General features: G+C 51.8%; 1 protein-coding gene across 2 annotated transcripts in view; it reads right to left on the minus strand.

Moving 5' to 3' along the window:
• NFAT5 (nuclear factor of activated T cells 5) overlaps window positions 1-5,480 on the minus strand; it is a 54,985-nt gene extending 49,505 nt beyond the window's left edge. For both annotated transcript variants that reach the window (XM_040075103.2, XM_040075102.2), the window contains exon 1: window positions 5,369-5,480. In XM_040075103.2, the coding sequence (XP_039931037.1) occupies window positions 5,369-5,441 (73 nt within the window). In that variant the 5' untranslated portion in view covers window positions 5,442-5,480. The remainder of the gene's footprint in view (window positions 1-5,368) is intronic.
• Window positions 5,481-11,379: the final 5,899 nt, after the last annotated feature.

Consider the following 11,379-nt stretch of genomic DNA (forward strand, 5'->3'; position numbering starts at 1 on the left):
CACCACTAATCTGCAGTACAGAATCACAGAACCACGGAATGGTTTGGGCTGGAAGGGACCTAAAGTTCATCTCATTCCACCCCCTGCCATGGGCAGGGACACCTTCCAATAGAACAGGTTGCTCCAAACCCAGTCCAGCCTGGCCTTGGACACTTCAAGGCACAAAAGAACTGGGCAATGGATGGAGATTCTCTAATAGAAAAAACTACAACTTTCAGAGAGGGACAAAGTATGCAAAACAAGTAAAACTGACAAAGAATCCAACTAGCCTTGGAACCAAAGAACCACACGTTTCTTCATGGAAAGGGCTGCCCAGGGCACTGGTGGAGTCCCCATCCCTGGTGTGGATGTGGCACATGAGGACACTGTGAACATGGAGGTGCTGGGCTGACACTTAGGCTTGGGGATCTTAAAGGTCCTTTCCAACCTCAACCATTCCATGATTCACACCTGGGTACAAACAGAGAATCCAAGGCAGGAGCAGTCTCACACTTTCACCAACACCCGTGGCAGGGAGTCTTTGGGTGTCCTGCCCAGCCCTCCAAGCTCCAGAAGCAGATTCCTGCACCAATTCCCAGAAAGCCCCAGCAGGAATCCTGTCTGTCCAGGTCTCGACACAAGAGCCCAGGCACAGCAAATGCTACAGAAGGCACAACACAAGGATCATTTCTTTCCATGGCAGAGCCAGCTCAGCACTTTTAGCTCATCTGCTCCCTCCTCCACCACTTGATCCCGGTGCTCCAGAGCTCCCCTTTCCTGCAGTGACACCGCTCCTTGTGCAGCTGCACAATAACTAGACCAGGAAGCGGAACAATGTGAGAAAATCCAATCAGAAGTACAATATCCCCATTCTAGATCAGTTTCCCAATCCCATTCATCTCCCAGCCACAAACAACAATCGTGCTGGCACGATTCAGAGCACAGTCCATGGGTGAGAACAGACGGTGAGGAAAAGGGGCTGTTCAGACAGCTCTGCCACCGGAATATTCAAATTACACCCTGGAAAGCTGTGAATTCAAAGTCCTCCCTCTACCCTCAGCACCACACAATCATCTTGCAGCAACACATTCCAGAGTTTTGTTTTGAAAGCCAATAAGGAGGAAGATTCCAAGGAGGAAAGGACATTTATGAGGCTGACGCACAAGTTAAGGAACTTTGGTTGAATCCATTTTGGTTAAGTCAGAATGTCCCGGGGGCAGCTGGAAGAGCTGCAGGAGGTGGATATAGGGATCCATCCTCACGGAACACTCAGCACGGCTCATCCACCGTGGCACCTTCTACCAGCTACAAAAAGAAGATAAAAATTGCTACAAAAAGAAGCTAAGTCTGATTTCTATTCCTAAAACCTGCTAGTACTAGTTCTAAAGTTCTAGGCTGTTTTCATAAAGCACCTTTTCCATCCCTCTTCGATAATTCAGTCATTGTCTCACTAGAACTATCCCTGGGATCACAGGAAGAAAAGAGTTCTGGTAGGGAAAAAGAAAAATCACCAAACCCCATATTTTGTATCACAATTCCCAGCAAACACAAGTGGATTACAGTCAGTTCACATTTACGCATGAAGAACGTTTGAGTTTTGGTTATATGACATTTTTAGGGCAAAAGAGCTATTTATCAGACTACTAACATTCTTCTTGTTGCTACCAAATTCCAGGAAGTCTCTCAGTTTTACAGCCACTCTATTGTGGAAAGCAAAATCCAGGATATGAAAAAAAGACTTCTAACTCCACTTGCTGCACTGCAAAAATGCCATTTTATTAGTTCACACATACAGTAACTCAAAGTGAATGTATTAGCTAAATTAATCCCATGTTTAATCAGATTTGGTACCTGACATTTGATGAACTGCTTTAATTACAGGTTTTCACCTCTGCCTGTTGCCAACGAAGAGCCAACTTTGCTCTATTTGAATGCTGCAGATGATATTCAACCACAGGACAACCAGCCTCGAGGTTTTAGGTTTTATGCTCCAGTGATTTTTCTACTACATTACTAATCTGTATGCACATTTGGGTTGGTTTATTCCAAAAAGGACAGTATGTTATGTAAAGATGGGAAAGAAACATACTACAGCCTAAATATTTTCAGCATGAAGTGATGCATATTTTTTTGTATCTCCATTAACTTCTTAGCAGGAGATGCCATCCTTCTGCCATGGTTACAAAGCATCTCTTGACTGATTATACATTATTTAACACTGACTATACATTAAAAGACTGGGTTTAGTCCTTGACACAAGTCGGCTCCTCAAGGTCTGTGGGATGAGCTCCAGCAACAGGCCTTGGAATCCACGCTTCCTATTTCTTTCACTTTTAACAGCTGCAACCAATATATAAAACATTTAGAGATCCTACTGCAGAGGCCTGCAAGTAGAGTTTCACTATCATTTTAAGTAAATATAAGCTGCTGAAAGATCTGGTCCCACCTTTCCCCAAGGCCAGTTTCCACACATCCCTTCCTTGAGTCAGCACAAGCCATTCACGAAGACCCACAGCAAACACAAGACACTCACCCCACTAAAAATCAACATTTCTCCTCCCCTTTTCCTTTGGGAAAGAATAAGGGAGAAGCTGAGTTAATTTTAACATGATCAGCTCCCAGTCCAGCTCACTGTGGCCACGTCACAGTCGGCGTGAGCAGAGCCACAAGGAAAAGAGGAGCACGCAACTGCCTGAACTGTGCACGTGGGAATTCATTCTGGCTGGAGCTGCCCGTGGAAACACACCTACAGGGGCAAAAACAGGAACATAAAGTATTTAGATACTCAAAAGAAAATATTCCCTTTCCCAAGATACGCATAAATGAAAAGAAATTGCTCGAATGAGTTATCAGAGCAGAGTTTACATTATAGACTCACACTGCGGGGTGAGTTTATATTACCCACTCTCACCTGAGGTGTGGGGGCTTTTAGAGTTTTGTTTAACTTTTTTTTTTACGAGAATATGAAAACAGAATTCTTAACTGAGATGGTGGCGCAAGCCAAAACTTTTAACACATGGTGCGGGGACAGGCTGATGACGTGACTCAGCCTGTCCAGAGAAGGGGAGAAAATGAACCAGAAAAAAAATCGTACTACTAAAATCTTCAGTCACTGCGTTTCCAAACGTAACTTTGTATTTTTTTTTAATCGGTGCAGGCAGACTCTGCCTCTTTAACTCCAACAAGCCAAATGTTCTGTGTCAGAAGCCCCAGAAGCTCCGCAGACACCCCAAGCCGAGCTCCTGTCAGAACCGCCGCGCTCCCCAGCGCCCATCAGGGACGGGATGGCTCCCGAGGCTGGAGCAGGCTCAGGAACCCAGCGTGCGCAGGAATGCGATTCAGAGCAGAGGGACTGGCCCCAGTTCAACCTGGGGCTGGATTCCACCCGCGGGGCGGCTGCGCTGCTAAAAGCAGAGCGGTTATAAGAAACTACTCGCGCTAACACACCCTCATCATAAATGCATATTTGTGGTTCCCTCGCTGTGTTCAGACCTTTCCCTTTATCTCATCAGTTGTACTTGTACCCTGAGCCAGAGCACTTGTCCACGGGATAAACTTATCTGTATCTATCTAGGAAAAAGAAAAGGTACACTGGAGCGTGTTCTGCTCAGTCAGAGAACACCTCTTCCTAAATCCAGCTAAAATCATACACACAATCACTTCACTATTCATCCTCAAGAAATATATGCATTGGTCCTGAAGTTTAAATTGCATTTCAGCTTATCATCTCTTTGATCTTTTGTTGTGACAAAAGATGAAAAGCCAAAGTTGCTTTAACCTCTTTATAACCCTTCTCTGCCCCATACCCCTCTGTCATGGCATCTTGCTTGGATCGAGCAGCTCACTGTGACCACAACATCCTTCCCTCGACCTCTTCCAGCTCTGAACCCACATCTATGCACCGGAAGAAAAATAGGCTCTTGATTGATAGGTTTGAGACTCTTTTCCAACCTGAAACACTCAACCATTCCATTAAATACAAAACAATAAAAGAGAATTCACAGTAAGATTGGGCAGCTCAAAAGTTCTGCTCAATGAACAAGTCCTTGAAGCAGTTTTGTGACTTACACAGAACCTTTTTATTTTCCATGTGTTACAAACTAACAATGTGTTACAAACTAAACACTTCCTAAATTTCCAGGAAGGTAAATCATAACTTCAATGGGGTTTATCACCTGTATTTATAATTGAACTGCTCTGCTCCAAAATACCCTTCCTATTGTCAGCACTAGGACTGAAACCAACTGGAACATATTGTGCCGGGTAACGAGAGATCCTTGAGCTCTTCTAGTAACATCCTAAAAAAAACTTAGAAGCTACCAGTGATAACTTTAAAGAGAGACAATTACTCTGAGCAATTTGAGAGTTTCCAATATGTACTTTAATTCATTCTTATACCTTCATCTCTTACCAACACACAACTCAAAGTTAATGACCATATTAAAGTCCTAAAAAAAATTTACATCTTTTCTGTAACAACATTAAACTGGTTTAAACGTTCTTTTCAGGATAATAAGAGACTTTCCATTTACTTTGTCGATGACCCCAAAATTGTTCCCCTCACCAGCCGTACTGTGGGCAGTACAACAAACTCCTAGTAAATTACTAACAATACTTCTAGTATCACAAACTAATAGCAGTGGATTTCAAGTCTTTTAAACACAAAAAAATGAGTTTAAAACTCTGTAGTACGTAACACTTGTCCTGATGAACTTACCCACGTTCACGTGCACTTGTGAGAGCTCAAATTAGGTATTATGAAAACAGAAGTTAATTTCATTTACTCTTAAACCTACTTCATCCCTTCCTGGTCCGACTCCCCACGGACGACGCTGTCTTACCCCTGCGCACGAGGATAACGCCTGGAGATGCTCCGAGCTCCCGGCACCGGGATCCAGGACTCCCCGCTTCGCGGGCTCTGCGCCTGTTTTTACCCCAAACCAGGGCATCCCGCCCCAAAAACCCGATCCGCCTCGTTCCGCTGAGCCGCGCTCCCGGGGGACTTTATTGAGCAGCTTTGGGGACCCCCGCCCGCCCGTGCTCCCCGTTAGTTCCCGCTCCAGGCCGGAGCGTGTCCGTTCCCCGGGCCGGGCAGAGCCGGGGCCAGGGGGGCCGTGAGGGACCCCGGGCGGGCCGCAGCCCCCCGCCGCCGGCCCCGCCGCCGGAACCTGTCGGGACACATTCTTGCGGCGGCCGCGGCCGGGCCAGGAATGCGGCCGGGGGAGCCGGGGCGGCCCCGCGCGGCTCCGGGGCCCCTCCGGACGCGCATCCCGGGGCGGGGCGGCGGGCGGGCGCTGCCCCGCGGGGCCCGGGGCGGCCCGGAGCGCGGGCCCGGCGGTACCGGCGCTGCCCCCCCCCACCCCCACCACAGCCCGCCGCGGTCACTCACCCTTGGAGTAGAGCGACTTGGGGGACTCGAGGTCGAGGTCGGCGCTGAGCAGAGAGATGAAGTCCGAGGGCATCGCAGCTCCGCGGCCCGGCGGGGGCGAGGGGGCGGCGGGAGGAGGGGGGGGCCGGGCCGAGGGGGGGGGGGGGCGCGGCTGCCTCCGCCGCGCGCGGAGCGGAGACACGGGCGGGGGAAGCGCGCGGTGCGCACGGCGGAGCCGCGGTCGGCGGGGCGGGCGGGCGGGCGGTCGGGCCGGGGCTGCGGGAGCGGGCGGCGCTCGCAGGGCCGGTGTGCAGCGGAGCGCGCCCGACGCCGCTCCGAGCCCGCTGCGCCTGCGCGGGGCACGGGAGGGGCCGGCGGGGAACGGCGGCGGCGCGGCCGCTCCGCGCCTGCGTGAGGGAGGACGGGGACCGGCGGGGGCGGAGCGGCCGCGCGTGCGCACGCGGGGGGGTGCGGGGGAAGAGTCTGGAAGGGGCGGGGGGCGGCCAGGGACCCTCACGGAGAGCCCTGCACTGAGGGGAGCTCCTCAGAGGAGCCCCTCAAGGGAACGGGGACCCGGGAGAGCCTTTCAAGGGCAGCCGCAGCTCTCTTGAGGGGAGCCCCTCGGCGTGAGGAGGCCGGGCTGGTGCCTCAGGGGAGCTCCTCTGGGCAGCACCCCGGCTTGAGGGCAGCCGCCACAGCCCCTCGCGGGAGCCCCCGGGATAGCCTCTGGGGTAGGCCCCGGGCTGAAAGCAGCAGCTCCGGTTGCCCTCAGCTCCCACGGCCGGGGCTGTGCCTCGGGAGGCTGTGCCCGACCCTCCTCGCCTGTTGTTGGGGGTCGTGATGACACCCCGCGGGTCAGGGTCGGCTGTGGTGCCACCACCTCAGGGCTCTGCCATGGAAACCCACGAGGCAGAGCTGGCAGTATCTACTGGCGTATATTGTCCCAAATAAAACAGCTATTTCCAAATACCGAGAAGATGGAAAAGCAGTATCAACAGTGCGTTATCGTTGACACGGATGGCAGCTGCCTCAAGAAACAAGTGCCCCACATGTGGGGAGTCAGAAGAACATGAACGCCGAATTCTTGAGAGGGAGTTTGGGCGTTCCTTTCCCTGAAAAGTGTAAGAAGAGGGAGGAGGTGTGGAAAGGTGTCCTGCACAGACATCCAATTACTTTTCCAAACTGTCCAAAATCTGCTTTGAAAGCGGGGAAAGGATGGAAAAGCAAGAAGGTTGTGTGTGAGTGGATGGAGGTGCCAGGCGAGTGCTTAAGCTGTGAAAAATGGAGGCGGAAGGAGCTGTGAACAGCTGCCGCGTGCCTCCGGCGCCGCACAGGGTCCAGTTTCCCTGGGACACCAAAAGGTTGGCTCCCGTCCCTCCTGCTGCCAGCTCCTTGCCAGTCCGCTCTCAGATCCCAGCAAAATCTCCCTCTAAAGACAGTATCCTCCATGCCCTCGCTGCAGCCCAACAGCCAGTGAACAGCCCTTGAGCCCCGTGCCCCGCCGGTCAGTCGGTCACTGTGGGATGGCCACACTGGTGTCACCAAACACGTGACAGCAGTCCCATGCTTGTGACACCACTGGCTCGTTCCTTGGGGCACCGGCGCTGTTCTGCCATGCTACCCCGTTCTGCCGCGTCCCGTGCCCGCAGAGCGCCAGGCAGCGCCCGTGGTGTCAGGGTGGGACACACACGGTGTCCATGTCCCACAGCCCTGGCAGAGCAGTGGCAGCTGCACGGTGCGTGGTTGGTGGCGTTTGAAGTCGGTTTCTCTTTCATCCCAGACAAGCTGCTTGAATTCCTACAGCTGTCCTGGCTTTTTGTCTCCTCCACCTGACTTCATCCATGGTGTGGCAGGCGGGCACTGGACTCCAGTACGTCTGTGGATTTCTTCCCTGTCCATCAGCCATCACACTGCTACGCTGGCACTACAAAACTGAATTGTTTGGGAAGCATCCAGGGAAAACAATAAAGCTGTAAGACTGTGCTATACTCACCTCCTGTCTGAGTGGTGAGGGAGACAGAGGCTCCTGGAGAAGGTGCCACCACCAGATGGGCTGTGGTGGGGAAGGAAAACAGATCTTAGTCCTGAAAGGGAAGTGGCTGAGAGAGCTCTCTGAGAGACAGAGTGCTCAGGGATGAAGCAATTGAGGATAGAGAAGGTGCCTTTGAGAGGCACAGGCATTCATGGCTGGGCAGTGGAATGACAGCGCTGAAAGCCCGGACGCTGCTGGCCCAGCAGTAGCAGCTCCACGACAGCTGCTGGAACGTGTTTGGCTGTGAAGAGCTTTGCAGAGTCCTGGGAAGGGCAGAGCCGGGACAACACAAATAACAGCACAGAGTGGGGGATCAAAGCAGAGGAAAAAGGAGTCCTGGTGCTCCGTGGAGGGAGGCAGGAGCAGCCTGGCTGTGCAATCCCACCTGTGCTCACCCAGCCTGGAGGAACCTCCAAAGCACTGCCCTGATAACAGCTGGAAAGGAGAAAGACCCTGGTGCTCCCAGCATCTCAAGACAGGGAGCTACGGGCAAAGGCCAAGTTTGGAGAAAGAATTAATAATTCGGGTTTTTTGGGAGGACCAAACAGTCCTGGACAATTAGAATTTAAAAGGACTAAATAAATGATTAGTCAGTCCATAGTGAAGCACAGAGCAGCAGGACTGGGGGAAGCAACTACACCAAGGCAGATTAACAAAGCACACGTACAAGGTTTCCAGGGATCCAGTCAGAGCCCTGTTGTGGGCCCCAGAACATGGCAAAGCCGTGGGAGCAGGCTGCAGCGGCTCTGTGTTATTGAGGTTTTTTCTCTCTCTCTATTATAAAGTTCCCCTTCTTACAGAAGCAGCCGGAGAGCGGCAGGTGTGAGGGGGAAGGAGCCTAAACCAGGATGGTGGGGACAAATTAGCAGGAGCCTGCAGAATATCACTAACCCCGTCTGCGATTCCGCAGCCTTATGTAGGTGTTTTATTTTCTAACGGTGTTAGAAAGACTGTCAGAAAATAATTAGGCTCTGTCAACAGTTCCCCTATTCCCAGATTACTTACGACTTCCTGACTCATTAGAGCTGCCGAAGCTGGCAGGAAACCTGTTTCATAGTAATTTCTGTTCGTGGTGTCCCTGGAGGAGAGACAACGCGGTGCGGGTGACACCAGCGTGTGACACCAGCGTGTGACATTGGCGTTGACTTCACCCTCGTGATGGAGGCACCGGGGCCGTCGGGGTTGTGCAGGGCAGTTACTGCAGGCAGGAGACACAGTCCCCCTCTGTCCCCATCCCGGTGACAGGGAACAGGACACTTGGCTGCGGGGCTGACGCTGGGCAAGGTCCAGCTTTAGGTGCACGGGATTTGCTGGTGTCCTGAAAATGTTCCTGGTTCGTGCGGGGTTTAAAAACAGAGGGGACGCGTAAATCCCATTAAAGGGATCTTTCCATTTAATCCTGGAATAAAGCCACCATAGCCTCCCTGTCCCAAAGTGGGAGCTGTCATGTGCAAACACAAGTTGGCTGTGTCAAGACTTTTCTGGGGCCCATCGGCCCCTGAATTTTACCATCTTCTGTCTCAGACACCCTGCAAATCCTCCTCGGTGCTTGGAGGAGCAGTACCATGCACAGTACTGACCCTGCAAGTGCTTGGAAGCAGATTTAAAAATAGTTCTGTAATCTTCTGTTTATTTCTCTGATTTTTGGATCCAGTTCCTCTAGATCAAAGATAAATAAAGTTTACAGTGAGACAGTCCTTGCCAAGAACACAAAGCCCAACCTTCCTCCCCAAAACTTGCACTTCCCACTCAGTTCATGCCCTTTTTCCCTACATAATCTCAACTGAAATCCAGGACCAAAGCAGATGCTCCCATTGATTTTCCATGCCCTCTTCCCCAGTCAGCACCTTGCTGACCTCCTGCTCCCTCCTGTGGGGCTCTGACCAAGTATTGCTTCCCCGAGGCTGCTGGTGGTACTGTGAGATCCATAATTAGGCAAATTTTAAGAGCCTGAATCTGCTGACAGCCACAGGAGTGGGACGTTACATCCTTTTATAAGGAGACATGCAAATATGAAACAAATTCTATGGTCTCCGTGTCATCCATTGAAAACAACCCTCCTACACACTCTTCTCGTGGAGGTGTGAGCGTGGGTGGGAGTCCTGGGACCACAGGGCACTGCTGCCACCATCACACACCGTGTGGCTTCTTCCAGGGAAAACCCATGCCCATGGCTGCTCTGCCACTCGCTCATGGCACTTCCTAGGAGGTGAGTGGGATTATCAGGGGGATGTGGGGAGCTGCCCTGCTGCAGTTTTTGAAACTCCCATTGTAATTACAGCATGGAATACTGGATGGAAGCAGGAGCTGCTCGTGCAGTGCTTAGCCCCAAACTGCTGCTTCCCCAACACCCACAGGGACCATTGGGTCACTCAGCCACACACGCTGCCGCTCATCCTTGGCACAGGCTCAGCACCAGCTTCTGCCAAGGAGAAGGTTTTTCCTCTACCAACAGGAAGGCAAATCCCTTGTCTGCCATAGCTCACCAACGCTGGATATTTGAGCCCTGTAACATGGGGGTTACACACCCCAGGGAACAGGGATGGAGAAACTAAACATCCCACGCCTGGGGGAAGACAGGACTATGCAAGTGTTTGTTGTACACCTTTATTGAACACAGCAAACACACAGCCTGGCACCTCCTGCCAGGCAATCTCCAGGTATAAGAAATGGCATTTTGTGGGCGCTTGCATCACGGAACATGCACCAACTACCTCCAGGAGTACCCTCAGACCTCCCACCCCTCTTCCACAAACCATCAGCCCAATTAACAGTTGCATTCTGCGTCATCAAGGAACTTGGGGTGGTGGAGAGGCAGAAAAGGCTGGCACTGCGCTCCCAGGCAGCCCAACCACGCTCACATTAACCACAGGAGCTGCCTCCATGCTCATATTTCCAGCTCCTCGCTCAACCTCTCCTCCGCAGCACCTGAAGGAAGCGGAGCATAGCCCAGATTGAATTCCACCCACAGAGGTTTCTGTGGGGTGAAAGCTGAGACAGCTTTGTCCCGGCATTGTGCGGGGACCTGGCAGCAAACACGGGCTGTGCGGGTTCAGCGTGGGGACAGAGCTTGGCAATTGCCTGATTTAATCCTTAAACAAAATGAGTAAACAAGCTTTGTTAATGCCCCTCTTGCTGCCCGAGCGGCTTCACACCTGTGGGACCCATCCTTGAGCCAGCCAGAACAGGATGAGAAGAGGCAGCTTCACCACCACACCACAGGACACCCGGGAAGCACTGGGCTCACTCCAACCGCCTCCACCCCAGACATTCTGCCCCTTGTCGTTAATGGAGAAGTGGGAAGACTTCAACGTGGCTTCTGCAAATGCATCTCAAGTACCCTGAGGTCTTTGAGGAGCTGGCACATGTACAGACAGAGGCTGCTTGGGGTTCCACAAGGCACTGGACAAGGATCTTACCAGCCCCAAGAAGCCTTGGAACAAGACTGAGAGTGTCCCCAGGGCAATTCATCCCTTAAGAGGAAAAAAAGGTTCCATAACATATGGGAATCGACAGGCAATTTCCCTAATAGCAGAGAGTCAAGAGCTGATAGCAAGGGTCAATGATGGCAAGTTATTTAGAGCAACCAAAATGCAACTGAATGTAGAGAGGGCCAGGGAAACAGTATTTAAAAAAAAAAAAAAAAAAAAAAAAAAAAAGGCAAAAAAAGAAAAAAAAGAAAAAAAAAAAGCCTAAATTCATGTAGAAGTGCTGCCTATGGAGAAAACAGGTGTGTCTCCAGCATCACACCTGCCCCGTTCCTCAGGCGAGCCTGGTGCTCCTGGATCCAAACCAGCTGACCTTTGTGGAATCCTGCAAAGCCCTGAACAACCCCAACTCAGCAGGGTGATACTGTTGCCAACATCTGCCTTCCAGCTTCAAAGCCTCTCCCTAACATGGAATCCACTCTAAACATCCCCAAAGTGAGCTCATTGTTCACAATTTTGTGTTAAACGTGAAGGCAGCCCTGGCAGTGCTCTTACTCCAGGTTCCCTGGCCT

The sequence above is a fragment of the Hirundo rustica genome, chromosome 11, assembly GCF_015227805.2.
Source record: "Hirundo rustica isolate bHirRus1 chromosome 11, bHirRus1.pri.v3, whole genome shotgun sequence".
Classification (NCBI taxonomy): Eukaryota; Metazoa; Chordata; class Aves; order Passeriformes; family Hirundinidae; genus Hirundo; species Hirundo rustica.